This window comes from Lycium ferocissimum, unplaced genomic scaffold (genome assembly GCF_029784015.1).
Source record: "Lycium ferocissimum isolate CSIRO_LF1 unplaced genomic scaffold, AGI_CSIRO_Lferr_CH_V1 ctg2710, whole genome shotgun sequence".
Taxonomy (NCBI): Eukaryota; Viridiplantae; Streptophyta; class Magnoliopsida; order Solanales; family Solanaceae; genus Lycium; species Lycium ferocissimum.
The window spans coordinates 1-18,201 of NW_026723366.1; the positions used below are offsets into that span (position 1 = coordinate 1).

At 35.7% G+C, this 18,201-nt stretch overlaps 1 protein-coding gene across 1 annotated transcript; it reads left to right on the forward strand.

Annotated features, from left to right (window-relative positions):
- The first annotated feature begins 11,696 nt into the window (after positions 1-11,696).
- LOC132043691 (uncharacterized) lies at positions 11,697-18,137 on the forward strand. The gene is made up of 8 exons (XM_059434155.1): positions 11,697-11,836; positions 12,592-12,838; positions 12,920-13,167; positions 14,534-14,740; positions 14,934-15,026; positions 15,107-15,205; positions 15,285-15,567; positions 17,927-18,137. The coding sequence occupies exons 2-8, from the start codon at positions 12,595-12,597 to the stop codon at positions 17,938-17,940; spliced, it is 1,188 nt and encodes a 395-aa protein (XP_059290138.1). The 5' UTR covers positions 11,697-11,836; positions 12,592-12,594; the 3' UTR covers positions 17,941-18,137.
- The last annotated feature ends 64 nt before the right edge of the window (positions 18,138-18,201 follow it).

An 18,201-nucleotide genomic window follows, 5' to 3' on the forward strand; every position in this document is an offset into this window, starting at 1 on the left:
CCAAAATATTACCGTAAATATCATGGACTTACCGATACAACCCCAGAATACGTGTAATTGTAAATCTCAGTATTTTCGAGGACCGAGGACGTCCCTCATTATTTTTCAACTATCAAAGTGCTTTTCATTTAGCTTACCGATGGACATTCCTCGGTAAAATGAAAAATCTAATTGTGAAATATTTATATTTATCGAGGGTTGTCCCTCGGTGTATTTAAAAATTTAATTTGATTAAAATTAATATACCGATTGCTGTCCCTCAAAGAAATGATATATCAATATTATATATATTTTTAAGTATCGAGAGTCGTCCCGGTATATTTAATTTTGCTTCAATATGATGGAAGGGAAGTACCGAGGGATGTGTGAGGGTCTCCATCGGTATTTGCCGAGAGTGTCCCTCGGTATTATTTACCAACGGTCAAATTCCCCTACGAGCCTAGTACCGATGGTGTCCCTCGGCAAATCCTGTTTATCGATGGACGTCCCTCGGTAAATTCCCTAGGTAAATCAGGATTTTTTAGTAGTGTGGGATAAAAAATAATCCCTAGGTTAATGGCATAAGGTGGGATACCCATCTTTAAGTATGAACTTCATTTTATACTTTGTTTGGTAGAAGGTACCTTCTACTAAACATGGTACAAAATTAATCTCAAAGTTAGTCTTTGGAATATCCCATCTAAAAATATTATAAAGCAAGGCTTGGACAAACAAAAGAAATACTATAAAAAACTGGCAAGTCACAGGACCTGCTGCGCAAGTCTAAAGTAGGTTGGCCATTTCTTGCAAATGCAATATTGTCGAGGCTAAATTTCATAAGGGAGCGCGGGGTTAAGTTGAGAGCTCAAAAATCCGATTTTGGGCTAAATCAAAGTTTGGCAACCAAGGTACGTCTAAATGATGATTTGAGTTTATTTCACTTAATATACGTACATTCTAAATCATTTTAACATTTAAATCACTATGTTATTTACAAAATCTTCCAAAATTTAAAAAGTGTGATTTTCAAGATTTGGCTACATTGAGGTAAATCCATCACTCCTAATTATGTACGTTGTGTATTTATGAAGTAGAGTTTAATTATGTCATGAATTGGTGGTTGGTTGGTTGAAAATATAAAAAATCTAGAAATGAGCATTACGAGGTTAGGATTTTCTTGGGTAAACAAAGATAATTATATTAAAAATTTAATATGCGTCATTACAAATTAGATGGCTGACAGAGCCGCTACTATTGTTTTGGGAGGGAGTAGTAGGAACACTATTATTTCAACTACTATCAACCAAACACATAATAAATCTAATCTCAAACTTAATTCTGGATCTCCCATCTTGTCCCATAAACTTAAGGTTGTGAGGTGGAACAAATTAGTTCAAGAAATATAATCCTAGAACTATAATAGGTTGGTTAGTTGAAACTGAAAAAGATCTAGAAATGACCATTTATGAAGTTAAGGTTGAATGAAGAAGATGATGAATATAAATTATCTCTGGAATTTAGAAACGAGCCGTTTAAGGATATTAATAACATAAAGGAATGGATAAACACTACTGAAAGTATTTATGGAGCAAATTATCGCAAAATGTGAAGAATTTAAGTTTTGAAGGGCTTGTAGCTAAAGGATGAATCCAAAATGAGTTAAGTTATTTGAAGTTAGCATGCAAGAAATGTTCTGTGGAACCTCTACTATACTATACATACACTGTGTCGCCTAAGAGCACAATTATATTGTTTTAGTCTAAAAAATCATAATGATTTTTTTGTTCCAGAATTAATCGTTATAATTTCTATGACTTGCATTATTGTTGAATTGTGTTTTTGAAGTCTCGTTCCAATTTTTTAGTCGGTAGTCTATGATCCTCATTGAGTACATACCTATAATGTACTCAAGTTTCTTTTGACATTTTGCCAGTTTGTAGGTACATGCACGTCGAACAACATTGCCATAGTCTAGGTGACTCCTGCATTCCAGTCTATATCGGTTAGCCCACTACAGTTCCGGTCTATATTTGGCTAACCCAATTGTATTATACTACTACAAGAAAGTTAGTCAATGCGACCGCATCATAACGAAAGGACATAAATCTCGTCGTTAAAGAAGTGTACTTATAACGTCCAACATGTTTTTCCGGCTGTTAAAATTACATATTACATTTCAATTTGTTTTTCTAGTTTTGACTTTACACGAAGTATAAAAAAGTCATTTTTTTTTTAATCTTGTGGTTTTAGACAAAAAATATGTGGAATGTACCAAAATGATCTTTAATATTGTCGTCTTAAACATGTCATGTGGAAAGTTGGAAGAAAAGAGTTGCTAAAAAGGGGAAAATAGTTTTTTTTCAAAACATACTAAAAAGGAAAGTAAGACAAACAAATTGAAATAGAGGAAATACTTTTTAATCCAACATTAACAAAGGGATAATATTTAGCCCTTAAGAACATCACTTTCGGACGGACATTACTGACGCAATAAAATACGAGATATTTTCAAAAATATACAGCGTTTTGAAAATATGTACGCCAAGTAGCTTAATATATAATATTATACAACATTATAAAACATAATACCCGGGGAAAAAATTATACATAATATATCGACCTTGTATTAAGTGTATACAGGGGCGGATGCACCCTTCAGGGTGGGGATAGCATGACACTCCCTAAATTGATAAATTTTTTATATACCTATATTGCAATTTGCTTAAACTAGATTAAATATTTGACCCTGCCACCCCCAGTCACAAATTAGACAAAGGTGTCATGGCTGGTAGACATAAGTTAGAATTTATCTTGAATATTTTCCAACTTCTGTTTCTCTTTGTGCTTTTTAGTTCTTTGTACCAATCATTTTCCTTTTGAGCTCTTCCAATTTTCTATTTATCTTTTTATTATTTACATTGTATCTGTGATCTCTAGCGAGAACACACAAAATAGAAATTTCAAAATCTCTTAAATTAAGCATTTTTCTTAATCTCAAATCTGTGAGTATTTAAATCGAAAAACTTGGGTCTCAATGAGAATTTTGGATTGAGATCAAAAGTCAATCTTTTTATAATTTCTTTTGTTGATTACTCCCTCCGTCCATGTTTACTTGTCTATATTTGACTTGGGACACTCTTAATAAGCAATAAATAAAATGAGAAATGAATTTGAGTACTTAATAATAAGGATAAAATAGGTATAAAATGGTAAATTATGTCTTGGGTTTTCAAACTATACAACTTACATGTAAAAGTAGACATCTATTTACTGTAGTGGATAAATAAAAATGGATGGAGGAAGTATATTATAAAAATTCGTGCTTTTCTATAATTGTTAAATTCAATTTAAATCACTTTACTACTTAAATTGTGATAGAAATTTCGTAAGCATTGCTTAGAAAAACATGAAACTTATGATTTATTTTTTAGAACTTGTAGTATCTATTCTACATTTACTTATGGGGTGTAATTTACCTATTGAAGAGTTTTTCTATTATTTTTCTTATTTTAATTGGTGTAATTCCCTTATTGAATATACATAAAAGATGTAAGTCCATTGGTGAAAATGTTGATTTTACTTCTGTTATGTTGATTTTACTTCTATTGTTAATGGGTGTGATTCGTTGTTTGAGATGCTAATTATGTTCGTTTCTTGATTTTTGAGATGTGATTTTCATATTTGCAAATAAAAAATGGCCTATTAAGTTGACCCGAATAAACTCAAAAGAGATAGACCTGACCCAAATACACGTTCCTAACAAGATGTACATTGAAGAAAATTATAGCACCCGCCACCTTCAAATCTTAGATCCGCCTCTAAGTGTATAATAGCATATAAAAGATGTTTATACACAAATATGAGCTAAATGGGTGTTTATACCCAGAATTACGCTACCTGTAGTAAATATTTTACTCCCTCCGGATAAAAAAAAAGAGTCCACTTAGCTATTTACACACCCTTTAAGAAAATACTAACTCCTAGATAAAAATAGGCAATTTGACTAAACTACCTCTAATTAAATAGGCAAGGGAAAAGTATTCAAAACACACTCAAACTATGGCCAAATTTGCCATAACACACCTCAACTTTGCGGGGGTCCTATGACCCCCCGGACTTATTTTTTGTGTATTATTTTCGCTTTCAACCGGTGACCTGGACTAGCAAGTGTAGCTACTCTCCTTCAAATACGTAAGAGATGATAAAAACTATATGGACCGTATGTATATTTGCCACATGGCCGTCCAAATAACGTTTTTAATTCCCCAAATCCAATCTTAAATCCCCACAAACGGCTACATCTTCTTCTCTTCTTCCACATTGAGTTCTTCCCCAAATTTTTTGGTAAATTTCTTCTCTTCATGTTTCAATTCTTACCCAAGATTGGATTCTTACAATTTCTTTCCCCAAATTTCTGATTAAAATTCGGTTAGCTATGGAAGAAACAAGATTGGATTTGAATAAGCTTTGTATGGACAATGAAGATCCAATGTTGAATGAGGAGGTGCGATGCGATCATGGTGTGTTGCTCCCATTGAAGACTTCGGTCCGACAACAATCCCGGAAGAAGATATTGGTCTTGCCCCTACTATGGTTCGAAGAAGTGTAAATTTTTTCGATGGAGGGATCTTTCCAAAGTTGATGAAAGATCGAAATACATTATTCCAAAGTTGGTGAACAAAATGAAGGAGATGCATGGAGAATTAGCTTCAAAAGAGAAGAAAATTAAGGAGATGGAAGAAGGATGTGGAAGTTCCGAAATTGCCGAGATGTTGAAAGAGATTGAAATGGAAGAACAATCTGTCTCAAGTGATATGAAAATGAAGGAGATGGAAGAACAATCAAGTGTGATTAATCCGGGCGAAATTGAAAATGCAAAAGAGATAAAATCGAAAAAGAAGGGGATCAACAACTTTAGCTCTAATTTGATTTTCACATTTTGTATCTTGTTTTGTTTTGGTATTTGGATCAGTTGGTTAATGCGAGGAAATTCTTCAACTTGTCATGACCAATTGCCTTAGTGTTTCTTGTATTTTTGAAGTTGAATGGTTTAGTTTTGTGCTTGACGTTAGGTAGGCGTGCTTGGAAAAATGTCTTTTGTGTTGTGGTTAATGTTAGGTAAGAACTACTTTTCCATTTTATTTTGTCTTGTGGTTAATGTATGTTAGGAATCCTTTCTAGTTTTCTTTTGTTTTGTGTTTAATGTAAGTTTGAAATTGATGAATGAAATCCCTTTAATTTAGAAATCAAAGGTGTTACATGTGCTCCAACATAAACCTTGCTTAAATTGAAAACACGGAGACCGCCTAATCTATTTCTATGATCTCCGTTTTTTTTCAACAAGGAAGTGTATCCGGTCTCTAGCAGCCTACACAGTGCCTTGAAACACAATATATCCCATGTAACTTTGGTTTATATGCTTGAAAAATACATATATATGCTTCAAGGCAAAGTTTGCCCATAAGGCATAAGTATGCCCCCATCGCATAAGTTTGGTAAATCCTTAACAAGTTTATGCCGATATATCCGGATCCGGCATAACTAAATCCCAAGCACTTTTAGTATACAAAATTTAAACTTTGCCTTATAAGGCAAACTTTTTTTTTTTTGGTTGAAAGTCTATTTTATTCCATCCAAAAACTTTTACAAGATAATACTTTTCCATGTAACTTTGGTTTATATGCTTGAAAAAATACATATATATGCTTCAAGGCAAAGTTTGCCCATAAGGCATAAGTATGCCCCCATCGGCATAAGTTTGGTAAATCCTTAACAAGTTTATGCCGATGGGGGCATACTTTTAAAAGCAAACTTTTATGCCGGATCCGGCATAAACTTGTGAAGGAATTTGCAAAGTTATGCGGATCCGGCATAACTAAATGTCCGCGTCTCAAGACAAAAACTTTTAGTTAAACATAACTAAAAGTCCGGAGGGGCATACAAAATTTAAACTTTGCCTTATAAGGCAAACTTTTTTTTTTTTGGTTGAAAGTCTATTTTATTCCATCCAAAAACTTTTACAAAGATAATACTTTTCCATGTAACTTTGGTTTATATGCTTGAAAAATACATATATATGCTTCAAGGCAAAGTTTGCCCATAAGGCATAAGTATGCCCCCATCGGCATAAGTTTGGTAAATCCTTAACAAGTTTATGCCGATGGGGGCATACTTTTAAAGGGCAAACTTTTATGCCGGATCCGCATAAACTTGTGAAGGAATTTGCAAAGTTATGCCGGATCCGGCATAAACTTGTGTAAGACTTTTAGAAAGCCTATATTTATAAGGCAAACTTTTTTTTTTGGTTGTCTATTTTATTCCATCCAAAAAACTTTTCAAGATAATACTTTTCCATGTAACTTTGGTTTATACTTGAAAAAAACCCCAAGGCAAACCACCTCGGCATAAGTTTGGTAAATCCTTAACAAGTTTATGCCGATTGACATACTTTTAAACAAACTTTTATGCCGGGATCCGGCATAAACTTGTGAAGGAATTTGCAAATGCGGAGCATAAACTTGTGTAAGTGAAAGCCTATATTTATAATGTCTTTTGCAATAAATTCCCCACTACTTAACCCCCAACCACCTTAGTCGTTTTTGACCACCTTTAAATCCTGGTCAAAAGCTTGACCACATTTGGTTTGCAACATTAAACATGTGCACCGATGTTACCGCCGAAAGAGACAGACTTAATAATAGAAACAGACTCGCTATATATAAACACTTGCACCAATATAAGTTTGTACAAAAGTAGCGCATCACATTCACATGATGACGCAACATTCAAGTGCAAGAGCATAATGTCACAAAACAAGCATCTAAGCACGCCTACTTTAGTTTGTTTATGAACCGCAAAAACTAACAACTACATTAACTTGTTCTACCAACTACCAACATATTAACACTACTTTCACGGATCCTTTGTCTGCGAGTTCGGGTTCGTTGTCACTTTTTTCCTTTTATTTACCCTCATCTCTTCAAGCCGGCTTGATGTCATTCGTCGCTTTGCCCTTCCACCTCACTCGGCAAATTTGCTTTGTGACCAAGGTCCCCAAGAATATCACCGACCTTATATGCTTTCTTGGAGAGCAAAGATCAATTATCCTACTACTTGGCAAGCCATGCCGTAGACAAAGCAAAACAATTGTTTATAGTTAGTAAACTCACTTGCAACAAATATACCCAATCCAACAAATATTTCATTTCTTACATTGTATGTTGTAAATCCATTTTTCATGACAAATATACCCATTCCAACAAATTCTAGGCCTTTTGTAAGTGGGTAGTTCTTCCTCTTTCATTATCAACCGTTACACTAGAAGCTTGAGAGGTTTTTCTTGGTCTTCCCTCCTCACATTAGACCGAGAAGCAGCAGTCGATCAGCATTGGTCGCAATGTGCAGCACTAGAAGCTTCAGAGGTTTTTCTTGGTCTTCCCTCCTCACGTTAGACCGAGAAGCAAAGCAGTTGATCGTGTGCATAACTTGTTGCATTTTCAAACCATTTAGCACTAATGGTTGTCCTCCTTGTTCCCATACCTCTTGTTGGTGCTTGAGAAGTACTCTTTGGCCTTGCACCGCCGGTGGTGGTGCTTGAGAAGTACTCCTTGGCCTTGCACTTGCTCTTGCCGGTGCATCGAAGTTAATGGATTTTTCCTTGGCCTTCCCCTAGCTTTTGCCGGTGCTTCGAAGTTGGAGTTGTCTTTCTTGGCCTTCCCCTAGCTCTTGCAGTGTAGCACTTGATTCAAAGAAAGCTTGGCCGAGATGCCGCAGTTAAACATCCGGTCCATGACCATAGCTTGTTCTACCGTAATCCTACCAAAAACAGTAGTGTCAAATCAAAACCATTAATCTATTTCTAGTTTTCTTTTGTTTTGTGTTTAATGTAAGTTTGAAATTGATGAATGAAATCCCTTTAATTTAGAAATCAAAGGTGTTACATGTGCTCCCATCGGCATAAGTTTGGTAAATCCTTAACAAGTTTATGCCGATGGGGGCATACTTTTAAAGGGCAAACTTTTATGCCGGATCCGCATAAACTTGTGAAGAATTAAGCATGCAAAGTTATGCCGGATCCGACTTTTAGCATAACTAAATGTCTGCCCCTCAAGAAAAAGTGCAAAGTTTTGCCGGATCCCATAACCAAGACTTTTAGTTAAACATAACTAAAAGTCTGCCGGAGGGGGCATACAAAATTTACTTTACTCCAAAGAGTATAAAAAACAGAGTTTACTTTAAAAGCTCATACCTTCAAAGGACAGCCTCTTTTGTTATGGTTTTTACCATGACAAATGCTGCAAGTCATGTCAACTCCTTTTCTTGACAACTTACCATATCTTTTTGACTGGCTTCTCTTCTCCCGACCTTCTTTCGTCCGCTCCGGCATAGGCTTTACAACCGGTGGTGCAACATAGGGGTTATTGGACTCGTGCCACATTTTCATATTGGTGACCGGTTGAAGAAAATGACAATAAGTCCTCAAGTAGTCTCCCCATCAAAGAGCCTATCAACAAACTCAATGGGTTCATACTTCTTATATAATATGGCAAAGAAGGGCATGTTGACATGGTATTCCCTCGAGCATCCGTGCCCTACAACCGCAAGTTCTATTTCTCAAATCAAAATGTTCGATATGGCCCATCACTAATTTCAAACCCTCTCTCACCATTGAAATCAATATTACATTCCATTGACTTCTTTATGTTGATTTCTAGTACCCTCGGCCATTGGAGATATATTAGTTAACCATGTTTTTGGAAATTGACTCAACCGACCTATTCTAGTCATTACCTTAACTCTAATCTCTTCAAGCATAGTGATAATGGTTTTATGCCTTGGTCCTAAAATCCAGTATCAAGCTCTCTTGGACATATTATTGTCCACACTATCACACTTAATGTCGGGCCTAAAGTACAAGCTTTTACACCAAGTTTCGTGGGTAGTACAAAGAACCGCAACAATATCCTTACCATCCTCGCGCACTCAAGTCGTTTCATTTTGTCCGCATTTATCTTCATCTCTCCTTCAAAGGTGCTTTTTGCACACTTCCGAATTGGTTCCTTCTTTGAAGACCTCTCATTCTTTTGACCAAATTGGCTAGGATATGTCTTGCACACATCCCGTGCTCCACCAGTGGTAACAATTCTTTCATAGCCGATCAAGCCCCTACAATTTTGAGAAACAATTATATATGAATGGTAAACTAAATGAAGAAAAAAAAAGTGATTGTCATACCTTTTGCATGTCCGATATCACAAAGGTAGTTGCCGCCATCTCCCATTCCCAAACCGCCTATCAACAATTTCAAAAACCATGTCCAAGTGTTCTTATTCTCATATTCCACTATAGCCCAAGCAATAGGCAACATTTGATTATTAGCATCTTTAGCAAATGTGTTGTACAATAATGTCCTTTGGTTATTCCCTTTAAGAAACAACCATCCAAACCAATACATTTCTACAAACCCACCTAAAAAGCATTTTTTCAAAGCATCAAAGCAAATATAAAAACTTTCAAACACCAACCTACCACTTTCACCGGAGTCATCAACCTTAACAACACAAGTACTCCCAGGATTAGTCCTCAACATTTCATCCCTATAGTCAAATATTCTTCCAAACTCTAACACATGATCACCCATGATTTCTTGGAGTACTTTAGCTCTAGCTCTCCTGGCAGTGGTTTTTCCAACATGTATATTAAGTTCTTCCCTAATCAACCGCCGAAACTTGAAAATCCTAATGTTTCGTCGTTTCGTAATTCTATTCTTGTAATGTTTAGACAAGAACTTAGCATTGCACATGTAATTTCTAGTAGTCTTGACACACCTATGTTTAGGATCGTAGGTTTTGATCATGAAATCATTAGTCTTCTTGTCAAGACTTGCATATATAACAATGGCAGCCATCCCTACACCTCACCCTAACCTTTTGGGCTCATTGACAAATTTCTCTAATCGCACACCCCTTTGAAGTGCATATTTTGTAACAAAGATCCCTAAACTCATTCACATCCTCAAAAACCATCCCCAACTCCCACATCACTTTTTCAACAGCTTTGTCAAAAATTATCCTTCTCCTAGCCCTCCTAGACCTCGACTCATCATCCGTATCCGATTCAACACTATATGCATCGAACCGACATACACCTGCTCATCCCAAAGAACCTTACCTTTCAAGCTTGTATCGCCAGAGCAGCTTCATCAAAGCCCGTATCCGGACCAACTTCACCAACAGAATTTCTCCGTGGTCATTTGGTATCCTTTCTCTTCTTTTCCTCCTCCGATACGACCTCCTTTCACCCCTCAAATTTATGCACTCTTCATGAACATCATCACTTTCATGTTCAAGATCATGTTCATTAAAGAGTTCACTGGTCGACTCGTAACTATCATCGTTGGACCGGTCGATTCAAGAATAGGAAATTCACTACTTAACGGGTCTTCGTGCGCAGCTTTCACCACCATCGGTCAAAGAATGCCGCAGCTTTCGTAGCCGCCGGTTCTTTATTAAAAGCAAACCCATCCCCTTCGATACCCCCATCCCTTTCTTTATTAAAAGCAAACCAAAGATTCCTCATTGGGGCTAGTGTATTCCAACAAAGCAATGGGACCATCTACATTATCTAAATTATCAACCATGTGACGTACATAGATTTCAATAGTATCCCCATTTTCAAAACTTTGTGAAATTTCGAAAATGTCCCTATCGCCTTGGATTTCTACAACACTATCACTATTAGGTATCCTAACACAAAATGAACAACTTGTAGTATACCCTAGTTCTTTAATATAATCCCTTAGTTCAAAAAAGGACAACCTATCCACATCAATATCCAAAAACTCGTTATTTGTCCACCCTCATACTTTGGTTGGCCACTACTAACATCCAAAACCCCACCATGATACCATCTCAATGTTACTAATACAAACCCACTCATACCGAAATTACAATTCAAGAATAGTACAAACAATCAAGCACCACACATATACAATAACAATAGATGGTCAACAACAATCACAACCCCACACACACATCAAATAACAACAATTAAATTCAGACTTCGACAATACAAGGCCAAACAAAGGTATAAAATCACATTTTGGGGTGAAAATAAATTGGACGCAATTACAACAAAGAATACTACACGACATAAGATTACACATCTCTTAACCCCAAATAACCCCAATTTAAACTAGGAAAAACCCATAATTTTTTAACAAACCCTAGAAATTCATACGACAATTTCATAAATCCTATATAATATGGAAAAAAATAAACTTTATGCGTACAAATACTGACAAAGAACAAGACTAACCTGGTATTTTTTCAGTTCACTAAAAGCTTGAAGATCAATCGACGATTTCGGGTCAAAATCCACCGCGATGTTACCACCTAAAGTTAGTTTAACTATGATTCACACCGATTTGCGCTTAAAATGGTATTTGAGTGATTAATATGGCGTAAATCGAGTGGAAGGTGAGAGAGAATTTTGGATTTCAAATTTTGGAAACCAAAATAATGAAAATGACCCGTCTGATTTTAATTTTATGAGCGCGTGCATACACTCAAACTCGTTTGAGTGACTTTGTCCGGTTGAAAGCGAAAATAATACACAAAAAATAAGTCCAGGGGGTCATAGGACCCCCGCAAAGTTGAGGTGTGTTATGGCAAATTTGGCCATAGTTTGAGTGTGTTTTGAATACTTTTCCCTTCTTTTAACTGTTAATCTGATAAAACTTTAATTAACTCTTGGATAAAACAAACATTATAGAGTATGTCGCCTCTGCTATCATCTTAATCAAGAGAAGAAGGCCCTAATTGTAGTTTGGAAGTAATTTTAGTGCTCCAAATCCAGTGTAAGTCTCTGTCAAATCACTAAATCTGTGACTGTAACTTTTAATTGTGGAATTAAATATTCCTTTTGAGTTTCTGTTTGATTGTATTCATTACATTTTTTTCAAAACTGTGAAGGTTTAGTGATCTGTTTTACTCTTAAATTGAACGAAACATGTATTGCTGGTATTTTGTGCTTGAAAGCTTTTTTTGTGATTTATAATGAGCTGAACCCTCCATCTGTATTGGTCTGTCATTCAACTAATAAATGGAGGAATCAAGCTCCCACATTTCATTTTTCTGTGATAATCCTTTGCATTAATAACCTAAGTTTTAACCTAAATAAATCATTATTTTAATCAATTAACAAAAATAGTACTGATTATGTCCCAATTTATGTGTCACACTTTTTTTTTTTTTTATTCTGTCCCAAAAGAATGCTACCTTTATATTATTTAGAAATAATTTAATTTTAAAATTTCCCTTTTACCCTTAATGACATGATTTTTTAATTTTCCTGCATGAAATACTCTTGAGTGTCCTTTATTCTTTTAAAATTGTCTACTGGAAAAAAATAATCATTTTGTACCTATCAAAAAGATTCATCGGTTTGCAATACAACTAAAATTATGTATTTTGTGATGTTGCACGTTTCGGGAGACGAATATAACTATATGTATCTATTGCGCATGAATCCATAACTCTAGAGTAAATGTTTAATTCTTACTCCTTGATTGTTATACTAATTTATCTTTATATCTGTGTTACATGCACCAAGATTATGGAACCAAATAAGCAATGGATGGAACTTATTAATGATCGAATTGCTGATGCTTACATAGATGGGGTGGAGAATTTTTTAGATTATGCTTTTACAAGATTGGGAGAACCGCGCTTGATACGTTGTCCATGCATCAAATGTGGTAATGCAACTTCTAGAACACGTCCGATGGTTAGGTCACATTTGATAGTACATGGGATAATACCAAGTTATACTCTTTGGTATCACCATGGGGAGAGTTCAGGTAATTTTTTCTGTGTAATATTTTTTTATTGTAAGTGGGGTTGAACTTTTTGTTTTGTTTGACTTACATCAAAATTTGCAGGTCCATGTGAATCTCGAAAGGGCAAAAAAGTCAGAGGATTGAACATTTGTAAGAAAGTTTTGCGACTGAAACCTGGAGAAAAGTTAAGAGTCACTTTCTACCAAAATCGAGTTGTTGGGATGAACCACGCCTCATTTACGAGGCACTTGGGTTTGCTAGTTCGTGATCGTAGTATGTGCCCGCTGCGGGTACACTCATGGTTGGACATCGAAGAACATAAGCTTGATCACATGTGGAAAGCTGTTACTGTAAGGATTTACAGCATTACTTTCTTGATTTATTTTTCGAGCATGATGCATGTCAACTAGCTTGTGTGTGATAAGTTGAGACTTAATCTTGCTCTCTGTTTTCTTAGTAAGTATTGTAAGATTCATGGTAAAACTCATATTGAGTGGTGTTTAGTTGTTTTTGCTTGAATTGGTTAGAAATAAAAATAATTCCTCTAATATAAAATTTGGATAAATTCTCAGTTCTCATATATCTGCTTTTGTCTCTGTGCCCTCGGAGGATAAGCAAACTCCACATTGAAGCTTTGAAGCAAGGCACATATTCGTTATCCTTATTTTTTTACTAGAAAGTGAAAATTGGATATGAACATGAAAGTAATCGTACATGGACTCTAGACTCAGATGCGAGCTTATGTTTGGGCTGGCTTTTTTTCTTTTTTTTTCTTTCGGGTAATAAAGGATTTTATTAACCAAAAGTGAAGCAATTATGTACAGGATCTAGAAATAAAACTAGAACTTGAACATAGTCCCAAGTTTCCGGAAAGCAACAGAAACTTTAAAACTACGCACAAGCTATAGGATACATTCAGGGATAAAGTTAAGTTAAGATATCCTATTAGCTAGCCTAGGCTTCAAACTGCTTCTCATGACTGCCTCCTGGATAATGAGTCTGGTAAGAACTTCTGGACTCCTTTGCTTTGCCTGAAAAATTATGTTATTCTTTTCATGCCAAAGTAAATACACATTGCCAGCTACCACAATTCTAAACATTTCAGCTTGTGCACTTTTCCCATTAACATGATTCACCATCCAGCTAGCTTGCTCAGACCTCTCCATTGCTTTTCTATTGTAGTTTTGCCAAGGGAGTAACTTGTTCCAAACAGCAGCAATTAAAGAGCATTTTAAAAATAAATCTAAACATACAAGGGCGTAAATTGCAATCTGTAAGTGCTAAGGAGCTGCTACGCTCTGTTTATATTTGGTAACTTGTGTTATGTTGAAAGGCGTGAGACTATGCCTCTTGCAAAAGTAGCGTTATTTAAAGCGCTCTCTTTATTGCTTAAAGCATTGAAGCGAGTGGCGGGCGCTTCAGAAGGCTGAGGCGACGCTGGTAGGAAGAAGCTACCGCGTGAAGTGTAGGTGAACAAAGAAGCGACTGAAGCGTGTGCTTCAATTATTTTCACAAAAAAGTCAACTTTAAAGAGAAAACGACACTTCAATTATTTTCACAAAAAAGTCGACTTTAAGGAGAAAATGACGAAACAGTTTTTTTTTTTGGCTCTCCTCCTCTTCTTCCCTAGGTTACTGCTCTATTTGGTGATCTGTAAATTGATGCCTTGTTTTCACTTATTCAACAGACTTCTGTTGATATTTTTCTCCATTTTAGGATAAATTTGTCTGTGACAACATGAATGATCAAAAAGAACATGTCTTACAACATATGAGAAGGTTATGGAATAACTGGAGAGGATCACTGCACAAGAATGTGAAATCGAAGTCATTGCACAGGGTTCTAAAAGATGTGCCGGCGGGAGTACACAAGAGTGATTGGGAATGGTTGGTCAAGGAACATTTTTTATCTGATAAATTTAAGGTATGACTTCATAGCTGTTAACTAATAGCATTGATGTCTTCTTTCCACAGGACCCACAAAATAAAGTTGCAGTGATGTTTTGTAAATTTCTTTTTTCTCTGTTTCCTCTCTTCCTGTCTAGCTTAAAAGCTAAAACTAAAATAAAATCGTTAAACTAGCTTGTAATAATTTCAGTGTTGTGTTGTTAATGCAGGAAGCAAGTACAAGAAACTCAATCAATAGGTCTAAGGTGACTATGCCTCATCGTACGGGTAGCAAGCCTTATAGAGAGATTATTTACGGACTGGTAAGTAAATCGTGCAACCCTACGATGAAACCTCCTCTTTGTATAAAAGATTTATGTGACTTGTTTTTTATATTGTAAAGGGAGGCAAAGATGGTAATCCACCAGACATGGCAACTCTTTTCTTTGAGACTCGTAAGAAGGACGACGAGCTTGTCGAACCTGAAACCATTGAAAAATATGTATGTTGATAAATTTCATTGAACAGCCTTCCTCTTAATTAATGCATTGCAATATTTTAAACATTCTTGTATGTTATAGGCTGAAATCCAAAAATTGGTTCAATCTGATCCATCTCTTACAAATATTGAAGTCATAGAAAAGTGCTTTGGACCTCAACGTAAGAGTCATGTAGTTGGATTTGGTGGTGGGATAACTGCTAAAGAGTTGAAAGGTGGTAACTCTTCAAAGGCTGCCTTGTTGGAAGAGCTGAAAACAACTAAAAAAGAAAAGGAATCACTACAAAAGCGCATGGATATTCTAGAGAGTAAATATGAACGGCTTGAACGTATAGTGCTTGGTCAGCCTTCATCACCGCCACCAGGTTAGTAAATTTTCTATCAACTATTTAATGATGCGTATTTGTCAATGGATTTAGTGATATGATTTACAAATGCTCCTCTTTGATAAAGGCTTTGCTAATACAGTAGCCTGTTTTGCTATTATGATTTGATCTAGAGATTAGATTCAGTGTTTTAGTTTCGGAGATAGTTCTACTGTGTGCTTCAAGCCTTCAACAGTTGTACATTCTTCTGGGGTTTGAGATTTGTGGGTTTATTTTTTAATTTTTTGATGATGATGGCGTCTGGTAAAAGAGTAGTTCATCGGATAGGTCTATTTAGTTGAACTGTTTGTGAACAAATAGAATTGCTTCATGGCAAATATGCTGGATAATTTTAGGAATAGAGATTCTTTCCAGATCATACTACGACCAATGGAACTGCCTGAAGGAGTAGTTTATGAAGGATTCGGACTTGGTACAAACCACCATCTCAGAAGTTCTTGTCTCACCTCTCCACCACTATCATGAATGCCAAAGATACTTTGAAGAGCTTCCATATAGCAGAACTGATGTTATAGCCTGAAACCAAAGCGACCCCCCTTTGTAAGGTACTGCTGAAACCAGAAGTGCAGTTAACCACCAGCCTCTGGTTCAGCAAACAAACTAACGACCAGCTAATCTAAGAAAATAGAAAGCATTGCATCTGGTATACTCTACTCAATCTAATATGCGTCTGTCTAGGTGTTGCATCTTGCCAGCCAATTTCCTCACTGCTCCTCTGCAGTACATCTCCTGGGTAATTGTAGCAATCACCATGCTCACAGGTCTGGTTTTTGCTGAAAGAGTCTTAGGTTTCTTTCGTTCCAAAATTCATATATTTCAGCTGCTAGGCTGATTCTGTAAATCTGACTTCCAGCTGAGTTACTTCTAGCATGTGTCACAGCCCAGTCAACTTCCTCATTTCGTTTAGTTGGTCTTCTCATCACTCCTTGCCATGTAAGAATTTTCTGCCACACTAACCTGGACACAGGACAAATAAAGAAGAGTCTGCAGTACATTTCCTGTGTAATTGTTGAAAGCCAGGGAGCTAATTGACCCTCTGTACCAAGTAGAACAAGACGAAATATTTTTCAAGTAGGTTGAGTCTCTCTTCCTCTAATGACCACTGAATTTACTTCTGTTGGGCTTCCATTATAAAGGCAGATTTTGTGCTAAGTGGTGAATGAGTGTGACAGGATTGGAGTTAGTAGCATGTTTGATATAGACAATGAGCATTAGCCTTAGTACCCACTTATTCGTAAGATGAAAAGGTAAAACAGGTACATAAAAGTGAAAAGTGTATAATTCTGTGCATTTTTTGTTCACTCAATCAATCAATCCAACTCAAGTGCATACTTGAAAGCAAAGTTGATTCAAATTTTGCCCATTCTAGCTCCTTACTTGGATTCCACCAGTCACTTGTTTTTGCCAGCATAAAAAGGTCCAATGAGGAACTTTTTGCTCATATATGAAAAGATACAGTTCATTTCAATTTGTTGGGGATTGAGGTGTAGGTGATATAAAGGGTGTTCGAGGTAAGCCTATAAGTTAGCTAAATCAGCTTATAAGCACTTATTGACTTTGATAAACACCAAAAGTGCTTAGAAGTTATAAGCCAAAATCAGCTTTTTGTGAACTACTTTTAAGGCTTTGGTGTCATTTTATTAAGAACAGTGGTACTTATTCTTAGTTTTAGTACTTCAAAGTGTTTTCTAACGCTTAATATTTATCAATTACTTTCAATCAGTTAAGACAAACTGGCTCAATTAGTGTGAAAAGACATTTTAGCTCCAAAATGGATCTCTTCAGCAGCTCTATCTCCTCCTTCAATGATATTCACTTTGAAAACTTTTAGTAATACTACCTCAATCTCAAATTGTGTCAAGCTGGTTAAAGGTATGGTTTTGACTATTAAAAATGTCGTTTTTGTGGATTATCTTGGACCTCTGGTACAGAAATTAAAAAATTTGGTGGCATCTTTATCACAATTTAAGATGTTTCTACTATTTTTGAGGAGATGTTTCTAGTATTGCGTTCTTCTAGTTTGATAAACTGACTTAATATAGCACTTCAAAAGTTGGTCAAATTGAGTGTTAATACTCTCTCAAAAGTGAAAAGTAGCTTTGATCAAAGGAAAAGGATCATTTATAAGAGAAGAACACAAGTTACACAACTGTTGAAATTAATTCAGAAAAGATGCATTATTTGGCACCGTGTGATGAGTCGATTCAGAAAGCTCCAGTAGATAAAAGATGTTTGTCAGCCGATTGATTAAATTATTCATTTATTTAGTAATCTAAGAAATTAGCTTGCAGGCATTCTGTTACTAAACTAACATGGATTGTTGTTTTAACATATCAAGAATTTGAAGATTGAAGAAATGTCCTCGAAGAAAGTGCAGAGCAAGTTGAAGCGCATTGTTTTATTACTGGTGGTGCAGAGACGTTAATTGTACATATGCTAAAATTTCATTTTCTCAATTTTTAGGATTTGATGGATATATTATGTTGGACATACATATTTTTTTCAGTAGTTAATGTGATGTTTCAGTTCTTTGCAGCTAACAATGAAATTTTATATGAATATCAATTATTTGGTATATTTAGGTTGCATGAGAAAAGCGTATGAAATAATGCT

What these genes read in the sequence shown, in the direction of transcription:
- LOC132043691 (XM_059434155.1), top strand. Translation starts at nt 12,595, where the DNA reads ATGGAACCAAATAAGCAATGGATGGAACTTATTAATGATCGAATTGCT. An exon ending in ACATGTGGAAAGCTGTTACT is followed by an intron (nt 13,168 to 14,533) that starts GTAAGGATTTAC and finishes TCTCCATTTTAG; the next exon opens with GATAAATTTGTCTGTGACAA. An exon ending in CTGAAACCATTGAAAAATAT is followed by an intron (nt 15,206 to 15,284) that starts GTATGTTGATAA and finishes TGTATGTTATAG; the next exon opens with GCTGAAATCCAAAAATTGGT.